Source organism: Sinocyclocheilus grahami, unplaced genomic scaffold, assembly GCF_001515645.1.
Source record: "Sinocyclocheilus grahami isolate Dianchi unplaced genomic scaffold, SAMN03320097.WGS_v1.1 scaffold33.1, whole genome shotgun sequence".
In the NCBI taxonomy this organism is placed as follows: Eukaryota; Metazoa; Chordata; class Actinopteri; order Cypriniformes; family Cyprinidae; genus Sinocyclocheilus; species Sinocyclocheilus grahami.
This window is the reverse complement of record NW_015505212.1, coordinates 1,719,870-1,732,418: the sequence shown is the minus strand read 5'-3', so window position 1 is coordinate 1,732,418 and position 12,549 is coordinate 1,719,870. Positions and strand designations below refer to the sequence as shown.

Sequence of the window (12,549 nt, the reverse complement as noted above, 5' to 3'; positions counted from 1 at the left end):
CTAAAAAAATCAAACCAGCCCACCGAGACCAAAAAAAAAAAAAACCTTATGATCATACTCACCAATTAAGACTAGAAGACAGGTGACAAACTTGCTGATCATTCCCACCACTGATGTCGAAATAATACCAGAAGTACCTTGAAAGCAACTGTAATAGATTGAATTAGGATGCAAATGATGGAGAAATTTGACTTTGTGAAACTGATCTTACCTGGTTTGGAGCTGGACAATGGCTTGTCTGTTTTTCTTGGTGAGAAGAAAGTAAAAACATCCTGTTGGATGCACTCCGACATCAGAAAGGTCGGCAGAGCTATTAAAGAGAAAATTTACCACTGAAACAATGAGCTTTTGATAAAACAAATTGTCTATCTATGCAGTATAAGGCAAAAAGTTTTTGAAATTGATGTTACATTACAGAGAAAAAGGACTGCACCTATTGGCCAAAACGTCAACACCCATAATTGTTTATACAGCAAGACCAAAGATCAGTTTTCAGCTAAGGCTGGACGATAAAAAGAATTTAAGGGTATGTTTACATAACAACAATGTACTAAGAACTACCTTCGTGTTTTTGATTCCCCGGGTGCTGCAGCAATATGGTTGCCCACTGCTCCGGGTGTGTGTTCACTACTGTGTGTGTGCACTTGAATGGGTTAAATGCAGAGCACAAATTATACAAGTATGAGTCGCCATACTTGGCCACACTTCACTTTAAATTGAATTTTTCCACATTTTGCCAACTATTCCAGATAAATCTGTCCTTACACAACACTTAAAAACCAAAACAAACAGTTTCTGACCTTACAATAGCAAAATTAGTTGAAAATGCTTAACCAACATGATCTTGCTTGTTAAACTAGTCAAGCATCCAAAAAGCAGACCATCCCAGATGTTATACCTATACAATAATAGGTAAACAAACACTTTTCACACTTTTTTCCCTCAGCACGGCAGTATTTGGCTTATACGTTGTGTGCATGGTCGAGCAGGACACAAAATTAATTCGATCAATTATCCTCTCTTGAAAAAGTTTAATCAACATTCAAATCAAATTCAATCAGCCTGACTGAAGATGCTTGCTGCTCTTTTTTTCAAATCATGGTGTTGAACGGAAGAGCGGTATTTATATTTTATATGCCCCTTTTTAATGTGATGCTACATGCAGGTTGCCAGGTGGTGTGGAGGTGTACAGGTGTGCATAGTTCATAGGTTTTTTCTCTCTTATTTTTCTCTGCGGAGGAGGACAAGGTGGATGGAGTCGTGTAGCCCACAGAAAGTCCTGAAAGCATTGACTCCTGCAATAGTCCAACATCTTTTTATTAACATGTGCATGCTTATTTGTGTTTGAGTGACTGGCGAAGCACTCAAACACATTGAAAGGCTCAGACCTCTCAATTATACATTCAACCGTCAGTGCTAATTAAAAAAAGCCCTCTTTCCCTTTGTTGCACTTATCTTGTTCCTTCGGAATTACATGGCCTATTTTGTGAAGAATGACCTCAATATTTCATTCAAAAAGGTGAATGTGGATTAATTGGGTGTATTTATAAAAGGCTATGACCTTTTAATGCACTCTGAGACCATGCCTCTTTATTTCATTCTTTCTTTATACGTCTATATTATCATGTGCGCACACTTGAAAAAGTGGCGCCTAATTTGGTTTCTTACAGGAGCCAATGGCTCTTTAAGTTATTTTTTTTTGTCTGGAGCCCTGCTGTTGAGGGTGGGTCAGATTTTCAGAACATCGGGCTCATACGTGAATCAGGAACGCTGGTCACTACTTGCGCGTTTGCTGTTTATTTGTTTTTACGTGTATCCCCCGGACAACTCAATAGAAAGACTGTGTTTAGACGTGTCAAAATAAGATGGCGATGGTTATTTGAGACAGTTTTGGTAAAAAAAAAAAAATGTCTACATGTTTACCTGAAATAGACGAGCTGCAGGTGTTCATCTTCAGAAAGTCCTTCCTCTTAGCAGGATGCATTTACAGGCTTGGTTTCGATGGGCAGTTGGTAAATATAAACTGAATCCAGCGCTGTTTGTGTAAAGCAGGGGTGCCCAAACCCGGTCCTGGAGGGTCGGACGTCCTGAAGAGTTTAGCTCCTACCCCAATCAGACACACCTGAACCAGCAAATCAAGCTCTTACTAGACATACTTGAAATTTCGCGGCAGGTTGGTTGAGGCAAGTTGGATCTAAACTCTGCAGGACACTGGCCCTTGTTAATTTACATACAATACTGTCTATATAATATATAATACAAATACAATAAAAAGGTTGTTGAAAATAGGCAACAAGTTTAACTCAAGGAGACTATGTAAATGAAACTTACAACTAACAAGATGTCATCCTTACTGTATCTCCAATATATAAAAAAGGGTACAAAAGCGGTCACTAGAGAGGTACCTTTCAAAAAGGAACACTTTTGTATTTTATTTACCCCTAAAGGGTGCATATTAGTATTTAAAATTTACATATTAGTAGCTTTTGAAAGTGATTCAACCCCAGTCACAACTTTTTCATCTTTTTTCTGAAAATGTAGAACAACAGAAGATTCAATAATCTGATTGAAAGGATCGGTTGACCCTGAATCCTACATAGTCACTGTCACTGACAGGGCATCGTGGGGCATCTGTGATTTGGCCACCCTTTTACACTCCATCTGTCTGATGTGCACTCGAGCGCCCGGACTGGAATATCACACGCCAAACTGCTCACTCAGCTTAACTGATCTGACGATTCACATTTAGAGCCAAGAGGAACAACTGCATCTGTGCCTGGGATTCATCCTAAGGGATCAATTTCATTAACTTCCAATCTTTGATCAGTGAACGTAATGGCTCAGACAGAGAGATGCATGCATGTAACCTCTGAATCTTAATCAAGCGAAAGATCACCGATCAGTTCGAATAAACATCACCGTATGGGACGTTTCATCCCATTCTGAGACTTACTGTATGACCGTAATACATTCTCACCAGAAGATCTCATCAATATTTCATTCATTTGATCATGGATATGGTGACCAATGACTTCTTTTGTTAGTATGTTAATAATTCTCTCTATTGGCCGTGATGGCCGTATTACGGCCATTCAATAGCCTGCAGTCCCGTCATGCTTTAGCTTCAACAAACAGATTAATGTTGAATTGCAATTTCCTCGCAGTCACCTCGATTAATGGATCCCGGCATCATTTCTGCAGCTCAGCGGTATTGAACAGGTCAGATTATTAAAAAGCCATTTTGGCTATACATGAAGGTGATGTATGAGGTACCGGCATGAAAGGAAACGTTTTAATGTTTAAGATCAACCGTGATACGATTGTCTTTCTCTTTTATTCAGAAAACACACTGTGCCTAAATGTACAGGAGCCATAGACAAGCCAAGTGTATATTTAGCTTATGTAGGCTGAAACAGAAATTGCATTTTGTTACTTCAAGTTGATTTTCCTTTTCGGTTCTGTCAGGGAAAATTTGCAGGGCGACATGATTAATTCATGCTAAATGAAATGCTCAAATGTAATACACCAGAATGAGACACAATGTCTCAAATGACATGGCGTAACGTGCTAACTGAAGTGCTTGAATCATTTATGGAAAGACACTGTGGTTTTATACATTGACAAAACCTCCAATTCCTGACAAAGACCTGCAACACTGATTGAGATGGATGAGTTTGGGGGTATTGTGAGGTATAGCTTTAGCATTCAACAGGCAATGCCGATAAATTTAAATACATCACTAAGATTTGACTCTTTATTCTCCATCCCTGTCTTTTTCATTTGAAGCCTGACATGCTTCTTGATTTAGGCTGTGATGTGGCTGCCTCTCCAAACAGCCTCTTTATGAGCCTCAGTACATCATATTGATTTCTGTGGGAATGAAATTTGTTGCGAGCAGATCGCTCGTGCTGCTGATGCTGTGCTTGTCAGATTAAGGTGGTTGTGCACAAGGAAGGAAGGCAGAAAGAATGGAAGGATGGAGTTTGGTGAATCTGATCCCAACGCCAGGAACTGTAAATTAATTTGGGCTGCATACTTGGCTGTATGGCGGCCGGCTACAGTCTAATGCTAGTTCCAGACAGTAAACCTACTGTCTGAAGCATTTTGCACACAAAAATCGCAAGCACTGACTGAAATAACAAAGTCATATTTCAGTCAGTTACATAAGAATATCCATAATAAATCTAAAAATAGAATTTTAAAAAAAAAAATTTTTATAAAAAAAGGCAAATCTTTAAACACATATGCTTTTTTTTTGTCTGGAGCCCTGCTGTTGAGGGTGGGTCAGATTTTCAGAACATCGGGCTCATACGTGAATCAGGAACGCTGGTCACTACTTGTTCGTTTGCTGTTTATTTGTTTTTACGTGTTTCTCCCGGACAACTCAATAGAAAGACTGTGTTTAGACGTGTCAAAATAAGATGGCGATGGTTATTTGAGACAGTTTTGGTAAAAAAAAAAAAATGTCTACATGTTTACCTGAAATAGACGAGCTGCAGGTGTTCATCTTCAGAAAGTCCTTCCTCTTAGCAGGATGCATTTACAGGCTTGGTTTCGATGGGCAGTTGGTAAATATAAACTGAATCCAGCGCTGTTTGTGTAAAGCAGGGGTGCCCAAACCCGGTCCTGGAGGGTCGGACGTCCTGAAGAGTTTAGCTCCTACCCCAATCAGACACACCTGAACCAGCAAATCAAGCTCTTACTAGACATACTTGAAATTTCGCGGCAGGTTGGTTGAGGCAAGTTGGATCTAAACTCTGCAGGACACTGGCCCTCCAGGACTGAGTTTGGGCACCCCTGGTGTAAAGAATCCTGTTTTACGGTAAATGTACTGTTTTACGCAGTGACAAATGATTCAGTGCGTGAATTAGCTGTTCGAACGATTTAGACTGAATCACTGCTAATCCATTTCAAAGAACCGACTCAAAAGAGTTTGTTCATTCGCGAATTGGAAATTGTTAATTCTGATTTTAAAATAAGTATAAATGCTGAAAACATATGATAAAATATTGCCAGTATTATGGGAATCCCCTACTCCATGCGGATAAAGACCATTAAATGGGTTTTGCATTAGCAGTTTTGCTTGGTAAATCGACATAAAATAATTCTAAATAAGTATTTAAAGGTTACTACAATAAACATGCAGGAGGATCAATTAAGTATATATATATATATAGCCTATATATTAGTGCTGTCAAACAATTAATCGCGATTAATCGCATCCAAAATAAAAGTTTTTGTTTACATAATATATGTATGTGTACTGTGTATATTTATTATGTGTATATATAAATACACACATATAGAGTATATATTTTAAAAAATATTTACATGTATATACATTTATCTATTTATATTCTTATTTTTATATTATACATAAATATATTTAATATATAAACACAACATTTTTACTTAAATATATACAGTACATGCATGTGTTTGTATTTATACATACAATATATATATATATATATATATATATAATCCGCTTCACGTCGGGCGGTTCTTTGCCTCCACATGGTGCATTAAAATCCTTTAATGCACGGTTAGCCGTTGATTATCCCTTACATATATTATGTATTTTTTTTGGCATGGAGCCATTCTCAAAAATGGCAGATTCCTGATTTACAATTCCTACATTTTCAACAGGGTCATGCGCCAGCTGAGCAACTGCCATTGAGATGAATGAGAATAGGTTTCTGCAGGTATTAAAGACCTCCTTGATGTAGGTAGCAGACAGCTATGGGAGCTCATAACTTCTCTCTCTCTCTCTTTCTCTTTCTCTTTCTCTTTTCATGCTTGCAGAAGTTTGTGTGGGAGGCAGCCTGCCTTGTATTTACCCAGTCAGGGAGCTCCAACCTACGCAGGGACCTTGGAGAGAAAATGCCACACTTCGCTGAGGTTCCATTTTCGGGGCTGATCATAAAGAGAGCGGGAGCGAGCCGCTTCACCTACTTTGACTTCCCTGATTACAGTACGCCAGCGTGTTTTTAAAGCATACAGAAAGATTTATGCTTTCTATTATATAGAGGTTTTTTTTTATTTTTATAATGCTTGATTTTAAGTATTTTATTTTCAGGCATAAAAATGAGAAATGATCATAACTGAAGCATCTTATCCACAGCACTAGAACAACTTAAAGCTTGCCCAACATGAAAGTATGCAAACCTGCAAAAATACATAAATAATAATGCATTGTTTTATGTTTCTCAGCCCACCGATAGAAACACTTTATAACCCACAAGGGTCAGAACCATTTTATTTTGTGTGGGTTACAAAGTTGTATTTATTTATTTTTTAATAATAAGATCAACTGTAAGGCTATATGAGTTTAATTTTGGTACATGGAAAAAGTCAATAAGCAATACAGCAATACATTTTCTTTGTTATAAACAGAAAGCCTTTTACATTATCTTTGTTATAAATCACAATTCAGCACATTTTTTGCACCGGACCTATACATAGTATATCCAATAAACAAACCGACTAATTAACTATGTATATGACAACAACACCTGAGAATACATCCAACACAATGTCAATGGAAGTGGAGAACATAAAGTCAGCGCATATTTTACACTTCGCGTTTGAGCCGTCTGTGCTGCCGTAGTTTGGAGTCCGGAAGCATCATGGACATCGCGAAATCAAAAACTCGTTGTCATAAACAAATGTAAGAATCAGTTTTCATATGTTATTTTTTAGCGAAGATGAATTGAATGACAAAAGTCAGTTGTTAGTACTCCTATTTTGAAGTGTTATCGCGATATTTGAATGCCTTCAGAGCGTTTACAGTGATACAGTTGAGAGTGTCTGGTCTATGTTGTTTATGTGGCAGTTTCACATCAGACGTCTACTAATCCTGTATTGAACAGTATCGGTCAACATATATCTGTTATGTAGCCTATACATCATTGTCAAAAAACCGTGTTACCGTTTAATTTTACACAACCATCATGTGCTTTAAATCTCATCTCCTCTCTTTATATATGTATGTATATGAAGCTGAGACCGGGGCTAGTTGTCACACCTTCCACTCCAGTTATTGAATATTTCACAGGGTTGGGCTGTTTTTAAAGTTAGCATTTGAATAGAAACAGTATATTCTGCATACATACAGATTATACAGTAGTTTATATATATAATGACATATTTTCAAGATGATAATTCAGTTTTCTGAGCTCACATGCCTGATTAATATCTCAATTATATGATTGTGTTTTTGATGTTTTTGTAATTGCATCACTGACTATCAACTCTTTGTCCTATTATTGATTTTAGTGGAATGCATCAACATTATCTTTCCTAGTCTTGGAGGAGTGAGGCCTAATCCTCTGTGATCATACTCAAAAATGTCAGGCCAAGAGTCGTCGGACAAGGGTGTGGACATGTGGTCCTCCCTCCGTTGTCTGGGGTATCTCTCCAGCTTCAACTTGCTGGTAGCCGTGTGCTTGGGAATGTACGTACGATGGGAACAGACTGCAGAGTCCGTGATTATGGTCATCTTCATCTTGGGTTTGTTCGTTTCGGCCATAGCCTGTATCCTCTACTACTACTTTTCAATGGAGTCAGCCAGTTTAAGTCTCTTCCACCTGTGGTTCGGCTTCCTGCAGGGACTCCTGTGCTTCCTCAACAGCCAGTCTCTGGAGAACGACATAAAGGAGCAGGTCACAAACTACCTGTTGCTCGCTAGCGTGGCTGTTCGGATGCTCTGGGCCCTAACAGAACGTCTGTGCAGTAGCGCTACGAATAAACCAGTTGTTCTAACCTCATCCGAGCTTTTAGAGCTCCTAGGATTTGGTGTCGCAAGCATCAGCTTGGTTTTCCACAAATCACTGGCCATGATTGCTCTGACGTTCGCTTTAACGGCCCTCATTGTGGACCTTCGCATGAAGTCGCCCTTGGCTCTACCTAATCTAGCCTGTTTTGCTGTGATCACCGCTATTACCTTCTTCAAGTCCTTGGAGATCCAAGCAAACCCCTTCGCGCTCAGCTGCTACCTGGGCCGGCTTATCTGCGAGCCCCTTCTGGACGTGTACTTCAGCAGCTTGTCGGCGACAGAACGCTGGAAGCATTTTCTCTCAGCCGGCAGTCTGTGGAGGAGATTTTCTCTGTTCCCGTTGGCATTTGTTGAGCTGGCATTCTTTGTGCTCTGTGCCTTTAAGCTAGGTAACCTGGATGTTTGGTACCTGGTCATCCCTGGCTTCTTCGTCTTTGGTCTCTTGTGGATCCTGTGCCACATGGTGTTCCTTATCACGCTATGGTGCTTCCACACCAAGCTAGGCGAGTGTCAGAAGACGTGGGCGGCCCAGCGCTCACAAACACTAAATTTGGACAGGATCATGGCCTCCAGGGGCATGCGTCATTTCTGCCTCATCTCCGAACGGCTGGTGCTCTTCTGCCTGATGTCCACCATCATACTAGGGGCCGTCTCATGGCAGGTAATGCAGGTTGATTAATGCTTTCACAATCATTCTGATCTATCTAGATATCATGAATCCTGTTTGACAATACTTGACATTAACAACATAAAAATGAAAATTCTGTCATTCACTCTCTCCCCCCCCCCCCCCATGTCGAAATGGCCCAGTTGTATGAATGACACAAATGAACCAGCCCATTCTGAGTGAATTGAAACTATTCATTCTGAGATTATATTGTGTTAAGTATTATAGGTTGTGAAGTCTTAAGAAAAATGCTAAATTACATTTCTGTGTACGCTGTTCTGTCCTATTCTGTCATATACACAATTCTGTCATAATTTACACACCCTCATGTCGTTCCAAATCTGTATGACGTTCTTTCTTCTATGGAACACAAATTAGGATACTTTTAAGAATGTGTCAACTGGTTTTAACCATACAATAAAAGTCAATGTAATCAAAATGGTTTGATTACCAACATTCTTCAAAATACCTTTTTTTTTTAGTAGGTCATGCAAGTTTAGAATGACATTAGGGTGAGTAAATTATAACATAAATTAATTAATATTTTATTTGAAGTATTCTTTTAACATATTAAAAACACTATTTGCCATAATATCTTATCTACACTAAAGATGCATAATGTTAAATGGGCACAACTCAATAAACCAGCCGTCAGGCCTTGGGCAGAAGTACCTAATCTAACCTTTATGGTAATTCACTTGAGATTTAATGTTAAGATATGAATGCTGCAATGAGTCATTAGAAGCACTTCCAACTTTGCTAATGTTATTCCGCGTGTAAAACAAATGCAGTGTTTCATTTTTAAAATGATTTTGCCAAGGCAAACAGTATGCAGGTGAGTCAGAGGTATATTCAGGCTGTAGTACACTTGATTAAAATGAACAGGCCTGAGAACAAAAGGAATACTAGCATACTACTCACTGAAGACTGCAGATTGTGCACTATTTTTTAAGCAAATTGTATGTATGTAGCATACAACAGAAAAATGTAGAATTTAAATTTAGATTCACGTGACATCCTCATATAGCATGTTTAATTTAGCATGTGGCATCTGGCAAACAGATCAAATGAGTCAAGAAACAGATGGAAAAATGGTGGCTGATAGTCAAATTATTCTGCAGTCTTCTATCCAAAATGACTTTGCATTCAAGTTATGTATTTTATCTGTATGTGAGCGTCCTGAGAGTTCAAACTTTGACCATAGTGTTGCTAGCGCCATGCAACATGAGCTACAGGATCTAGAACACTAAAAAATGAAGATCAAATTAAGCAAATATCTATGTTGAAATTAATCTAAATTGCTCGTAGAGTAGTATGCAAGTACGCTATTGCCAGCATAGCCTCTTTTATTGGGATTTTGTGATCATTTGCATACATCAAGATGTGTATAATATCAGTCTTTTTAAACTGATATTATAAATGAAGTTCGAGTGTGTTTGTTTGGATGTACCTTTGAATCCACTTCAGAGTTGTTGATCACTTAGGGTTCCTCTCCACAGGCCTCTAATGGACTCTTCATGAGTGTGTTGTTAGTGGTACTGCCACTGGAGTCTCTGGCTCATGGACTCTTCCACGAACTGGGCAACTGCTTGGGAGGCACCTGCGTTGGGTATGCAGTGGTAGTTCCCACTTGCTACAGCAGGTAACTGCACATACATATACACTGCCAACAGGGATATGGCATTCAAAGGCATTTTCTGACTTGCATGTTCACAAGTACATTGATAGAAATCAATAACCTTGCAGAAAGCTTCTCCTTTATGTTTTATAAAACAAACATTAATACCTGAGAAACTAGTTTTCTTATTAATCATATTTCTTAGAATCAGTTCACGTGCATTTACATGTATTCATCTAGCAGAAGCTAAAAGTGACTTACAACTGAGACACATTTGTAATTTATCATACAGGAATAATATTAGCAGCAATGCAAGACTGAACTTCAAGCCCAATTCAGTTTCATAGAAAATCCATATAAGCTAAATATCTGTACCCACGGCAAAAGTATATTTATATATTAAATATTTGGTTTTAAGTGGGCCTAATGTCCACTTATAATGGTTATCATATTTTGTTAACTAAAAACAGTTTTACAGGACTTATTTCCATCCTTTCTTTGACCCTTATAATTAAACAGTTTTTCCTACTCTACCTTTAAGATTTTGACAGTTTATGCAAATTACTTCTATTTTAATTGGCCTTTATTTACCAGCATAGTAGGGATGTGCATCTCCATAACTGAGGCCGATGCGATACGCATCTCGATGCATAGCCTACGATACATTGAAAATACATATGAAGTAGCTAGCGATGCGATACAATTCACCCCATTACGATGCAGTGCGATCCGATTTCGATTCGATCCGATTCAACACAATGCGATTCGATGCAATGGAAAAAATATGATCGCATTTATTTCTTTGGTTCAGACAGACAGCAAATCATAAATTAACTTATGTGTCTTCTGACTTCTAACGCCTCGAGGCCTGTTTCATAAAACAAGTTTACCAAATAGGCCAGGCTTATTTTAGTTATAGTCTGACTCGCTGTCAAATTATTTCGTTCCATAAAACAAATTTAACAAAGATCAAAATCAGTCACTGTGGCAACTTATGCTGGAAAGCTAACCTGGTCCAGGGCAGGCAAACTGTCGGACTAAGCTGAGCTCCTCTAACACTGAACAATAGGAATGTAATGATATTACCACTGACTCTCTCACATACTATCATAGCCATGCAGCCTTTTTCTCTGGTTTTATGTCAGCTGTACCTTTTATAGTTAGATCAGATAGCATTAGAACTTTACAATCTAACATTGCTCTTTAAAGCATTAAAACCACTAAACTAAAAGTTAACTACATTTTAACTGCTATAAGAAACACACTTATTAAGTAGTAATTAAGTAGTAAGCTTAGTTATTAGGACTGTATTAACTTACATTTTATTTACGCATTACAATAGTCCCTTCACATTTACTGCTATCATAAGAATACACCTATATGTAGGTTTAAAATTTGACAAAAGGCACATTTAGTCCATGTCCAACAACGAATATTTTAGCAAAATGCATATTTGACTTAGAATTATTGCTCACCGTCTGTTTAGCGTGCATGTGCGCAGCAGCGCTCGTTCACTCGCGTATGCCTCGCCCACTCCTGACAGCAAGCAAAATGTATATATTTGCATAACTTTCTAACATTTACAGAGGAAAAATATACTTGTGACATGTCAGTTATGCACTGAGGAAAACACCACGTCTCAAATGCATTAAACAGCACAAATATATTTGCTGTTTGCCATGGTGGATCGATTTGATCCATGATCGACATTAAAGGCTGCTTAAGATTAAGCGTCCACAAATTAGTGAGATTGTGACAATTTACATTGTCGTTTATGGAACTGCTTTAGCCCCGATTGATTTGTTAGGTTATTTCAAGTCAGATTTTGGACTTTAATCCCCGCTTTTCCTCAGGTCTCTGTAGTGTCGTTGTGATATGTCATATTCACGCGCAGCAGTGATGAGAGAACGTGCTTGAGAAACCGTTTCGAGAGGAGAAATCGATCTAACGTTACATATAAAATATTGGTCACTTTCTAAACAATAAAAGTGTAGCCATCCACTAGTAATTATATATAAATAGTTTTTTACCAATGCAAATATGTTAGAAACGATCAAATGCCAACTTGTATCCGATACACACCTTTTAAACCGATGCATGCATTGTTAATTTTTTTTGCCGATGCACTGAGCGAATCGGTAAATCTTCCCATCCCTACAGCATAGTTCACGTTGATGTTCAGCACGTCAGGTCAAGTTGCTGAATACTGAATAGCTTTTGATTTTTGAAACTGGCCATGGTTGTGATTTCGCTATGATGAAGTAATTTAAAACGGCTTGTTTTGTATGTGTAGCAGTAGCTAAATCAGGAAGATGATTAATAATCATGATTACACTATCAAGGGATCTGCTGCCTCACTCTTGCTCATTTTGAATGCGCATCTTGATCAGTCCTTTGCTAAGTGTCCAGAAAAAGAAGAGTGGAAAACCACCCCGGATTGGATCTTATGAACACATGTTAGCATTAAAGGGGTCCTATTATGCACTT

At 38.3% G+C, this 12,549-nt stretch overlaps 1 protein-coding gene across 1 annotated transcript in view; it reads left to right on the top strand.

The window, feature by feature from the left end:
- tmem168a (transmembrane protein 168a) overlaps positions 1 to 12,549 on the top strand; it is a 56,560-nt gene that overhangs the window by 41,901 nt on the left and 2,110 nt on the right. Inside the window, exons 4-6 of the mRNA XM_016266765.1 lie at positions 5,806 to 5,974; positions 7,279 to 8,438; positions 9,944 to 10,086. Of these exons, the coding sequence (XP_016122251.1) occupies positions 7,350 to 8,438; positions 9,944 to 10,086 (1,232 nt within the window). The 5' untranslated portion in view covers positions 5,806 to 5,974; positions 7,279 to 7,349. The remainder of the gene's footprint in view (positions 1 to 5,805; positions 5,975 to 7,278; positions 8,439 to 9,943; positions 10,087 to 12,549) is intronic.